This window comes from Nerophis lumbriciformis, linkage group LG05, assembly GCF_033978685.3.
Source record: "Nerophis lumbriciformis linkage group LG05, RoL_Nlum_v2.1, whole genome shotgun sequence".
Taxonomy (NCBI): Eukaryota; Metazoa; Chordata; class Actinopteri; order Syngnathiformes; family Syngnathidae; genus Nerophis; species Nerophis lumbriciformis.
The window spans coordinates 55,256,106-55,260,332 of record NC_084552.2 but is presented as its reverse complement, the minus strand read 5'-3'; the positions used below and the strand labels follow the sequence as shown (position 1 = coordinate 55,260,332).

The 4,227-nt window shown below is 41.4% G+C and overlaps 1 protein-coding gene across 1 annotated transcript in view; it reads left to right on the top strand.

Annotated features, from left to right (window-relative positions):
* The window catches only part of LOC133606995 (mucin-6), a 75,654-nt gene extending 75,538 nt beyond the window's left edge, over nt 1-116 (top strand). The window contains exon 43 of the mRNA XM_061961499.1: nt 1-116. This exon is cut by the window's left edge and continues 153 nt beyond it. Coding sequence (XP_061817483.1) covers nt 1-10 — 10 coding nt within the window. The 3' untranslated portion in view covers nt 11-116.
* The last annotated feature ends 4,111 nt before the right edge of the window (nt 117-4,227 follow it).

The window sequence follows — 4,227 nt, the reverse complement described above, 5'->3', positions numbered from 1 at the left end:
CACTTTTTAAAACAAAAACACACAAAAAAACAATGTGACATTTTTAACGTGGATGATTTATCTTGTGTTGCAATTAAATATGCATCGTGTCAAATAAAGCTTTTCCTCCGAAATAATTATTTTCTTTGCGCTGTTTTTCCTATCATTCACAATCCTAATGTAAGGCAAGAACACGTGTTTTTCTTTTTTTCTATGCATTCTAAGTCGTAAAATACTGCAAGTGCCAGGTGGTTAACAATATAGATAATGGTAGTACTCTAAAAAAAAAACATCAAAAACCACCAACAGTACTCCATTTACATCTCGTGATGTAAATATTAACCAAGTATTAGCGATATTGTGTTACGATCCGCTGCCCGGATCAGAGTTTGTTTATGTTTGTGTCACGTGTTTTCAGCACCTTGAGTTTAGTTTGTTTCTGTTGCCATGACGGCAGATTGTACGCACCTGCCTCTGGTTAGTGTTCGGGACGCGCACCTGTTGCCCGGGCGCTAATCAGAGGGCTATTTAGTCTTTGCTCTGGCCTCACTCGGTCTGGCTTCCTAGTTTGTTCCCATACAACTGTTAACGACTACTTAGATTTCATGCTATGCTATTTTTTCCTGCTAGCTCCCACGCTAGTCCTTTTGTTTTTGCCTTTTGCTATTTGCACGTCTTTTGTTTGATCCCCGTACGATTTATATTTTCAATAAATCATTTTCCTACCTGCAAGCTGTGTCCGAAGCCGTCTGCATCCTTGGGAGAACCACATCCGCATCACTATGCGACCACGTCGTTTCATATTGAACGTTAATGAACTACTTTAAGCAGCGCACAAAGAGCTGATGCTGCCATATTGACATATTGAGCTGCTGCATCGCCTCTGAGTTGGTGAAAGTTAATTTTAGATTATAAATCATGCCTCTCACCTGGATAGTAGAAGGTTGTGGACATAAACCGAGAAGTTTGTCAACTTTGACATCCAACTTAGATCCGAAGATGGCGAGAAAGACAATCAGGTGTATTGTGATGAATTCATCTAAACGGGGAGATATAAACATCCCATCAGCATCCCAGTGAGAGCAGACATTGTACAGTAAGTGATTGTTTGATTACGGTCATAATAAACAGTCAGCAATACTGCTACTTTCTGGATCGGTTTAGCACACAGTTTCTAAAACTTGTAGATTACCCTCCTTATATTCAGGCTCAAAAATATAAGTTTCTGGATCACCATTTGTCCCAAAGTAGTATTTGTGTCATAAAGTCTGCCGTGATTTGTAGTACTGTTGTTGAAGGGAAAAGCGATCGTTGTGATGCATCTGGTAACGGTAACGGGTCCCATTTTTATAGACTTTGGTATGACTCGGCCAGGGTTTGAACTCATGACCTACTGATGTCAGGGCGGACACTCTAATCCAGTGGTTCTTAATCTTTTTGGACGTAGCGAACCCCACCAGTTTCATATGCGCATTCACCGAACCCTTCTTTAGTGAAAAATAAAATTGTTTTTTTTTTCAAATTCAAGACAAAGTTATATGTTTTTGGTAACACTTTAGTATGGGGAACATATGCTAAGTAACAAAGACTTAATTTAGAGTTATTTGGACACTAGGGGAACATATTCTAAGTCAGTGGTTCTCAAATGGGGGTACGCGTACCCCTGGGAGTACGTGAGATTTTTTTTTAAATATTCTAAAAATAGCAACAATTCAAAAATCCTTTATAAATATAAATAAAAACTAGGGATGTCCGATAATGGCTTTTTGCCGATATCCGATATTCCGATATTGTCCACTCTTTAATTACCGATACCGATATCAACCGATATATACAGTCGTGGAATTAACACATTATTATGCCTAATTTGGACAACCAGGTATGGTGAAGGTAAGGTACTTTTTAAAAAAATTAATAAAATAAGATAAATAAATTAAAAACATTTTCTTGAATAAAAAAGAAAGTAAAACAGTATAAAAACAGTTACAAAGAAACTAGTAATTAATTTAACTAATTTTCATTAACTGTTAAAGGTTAGTACTATTAGTAGACCATACAGCACGACTGTATTGATGTATATTGATATGTAATGTAGGAACCAGAATATTAATAACAGAAAGAAACAACCCTTTTGTGTGAATGAGTGTGGGAGGGAGGTTTTTTGGGTTAGTACACTAATTGTTAGTGTATCTTGTGTTTTTTGATGTTGATTTAATTTAAAAAAATAAATAAATTAAAAATAAATTAAAAAACGATCCCGATAATTTAAAAAAACTATGCCGATAATTTCCGATATTACATTTTAACGCATTTATCGGCCGATAATATTAGCAGGCCGATATTATCGGACATCTCTAATAAAAAACTATCTTTTTTTCCAAATAGTTCAAGAAAGACCACTACAAATGAGCAATATTTTGCACAGTTATACAATTTAATAAATCAGAAACTGATGACATAGTGCTGTATTTTACTTCTTTATCTCTTTTTTTCAACCAAAAATGCTTTGCTCTGAATAGGGGGTACTTGAATTAAAAAAAAATTCACAGGGGGTACATCACTGAAAAAAGGTTGAGAACTACTGTTCTAAGTAATAAAGACTTAATTTAGAGTTATTTGGTTAGGGTTAGGGTCAGGGTTAGAGGGTTAGGGTGATAATAAGGCCATGCCGAATAAGGCATTAATAAGTACTTAATAATGACTAGTCAAGAGCCATTATGTTACTAATTTGCATGTTAATAAGCAACTAATTAATGGTGATTATGTTCCCCATACTAAAGTGTTACCATGTTTTTTTACTGGTGCATAAAATGAACCGTGCATGAACATTACCTTGTTCAAAGAACAAAACCAACAGTGCATAAACTCACAACAAATTACACACCTGCAAATCAGTCAGCTGTTGCCGTATCCGTAATACGCCGATAAGGAGAAGTTTGTATTTACACGATGAGTCGGGTGTGTCTTGACCTCCGCCGAACCCCTGAGGCCGACTCACCGAACCCCTAGGGTTCGATCGAACCCAGGTTAAGAACCACTGGACTAGGGCCAATTTAGTGTTGCCAATCAACCTATCCCCAGGTGCATGTTTTTGGAGATGGGAGGAAGCCGGAGTACCCACGCAGTCACGGGGAGAACATGCAAACTCCACACAGAAAGATCCCGAGCCCGGGATTGAAATCTGGACTACTCAGGACCTTCGTATTCCCATCGGCCAATAGTGTAATAATAATGCAATGCAAACTAGTTGTGGAACCTCCGGGTTCCTCGGACCACCAAGCACTGACATGAGAGCTGGATCAGGTTCACAATATAGTTTTATTTTGCAATAAATTGTCTTGCTTTTCAGCAATTGTTTTGTGTCTGTCTGTCTCTCTCTCTCGCTCTTGCTCCAACTCCAACACTTCTCTCCTCCCCGGCTGCTGCCTTTTAACAGAGCGACAGGTGATTAGATAATCAGGCCTAGGTGGGCCATCTACGCACCTGTCGCTGATCTTAAAGCCAGTCCTGGCACACCCCGTTTCACTGCAGGTCCGCAGGCCACGCCCCCCTCCACACTAGTATTTAAAAATACCCGTATGGCGAACAACACTATATGCTATGTTGTCATCTGCATTATATCCATCCATCCGTCTTCTTCCGCTTATCAGAGGTCGGGTCGCGGGGGCATCAGCCTAAGCAGGGAAGCCCAGACTTCCCTCTCCCCAGCCACTTCGTCCAGCTCTTCCTGTGGGACCCCGAGGCATTCCCAGGCCAGCCGGGAGACATAGTCTTCCCAACGTGTCCTGGGTCTTCCCCGCGGCCTCCTACCGGTCGGACGTGCCCTAAACACCTCCCTAGGGAGGCGTTCGGGTGGCATCCTGACCAGATGCCCGAACCACCTCATCTGGCTCCTCTCGATGTGGAGGAGCAGCGGCTTTACTTTGAGCTCCTCCCGGATGACAGAGCTTCTCACCCTATCTCTAAGGGAGAGCCCCGCCACCCGGCGGAGGAAACTCATTTCGGCCGCTTGTACCCGTGATCTTGTCCTTTCGGTCATAACCCAAAGCTCATGACCATAGGTGAGGATGGGAACGTAGATCGACCGGTAAATTGAGAGCTTTGCCTTCCGGCTCAGCTCCTTCTTCACCACAACGGATCGATACAGCGTCCGCATTACTGAAGACGCCGCACCGATCCGCCTGTTGATCTCACGATCCACTCTTCCCTCACTCGTGAACAAGACTCCGAGGTACTTGAACTCCTCCA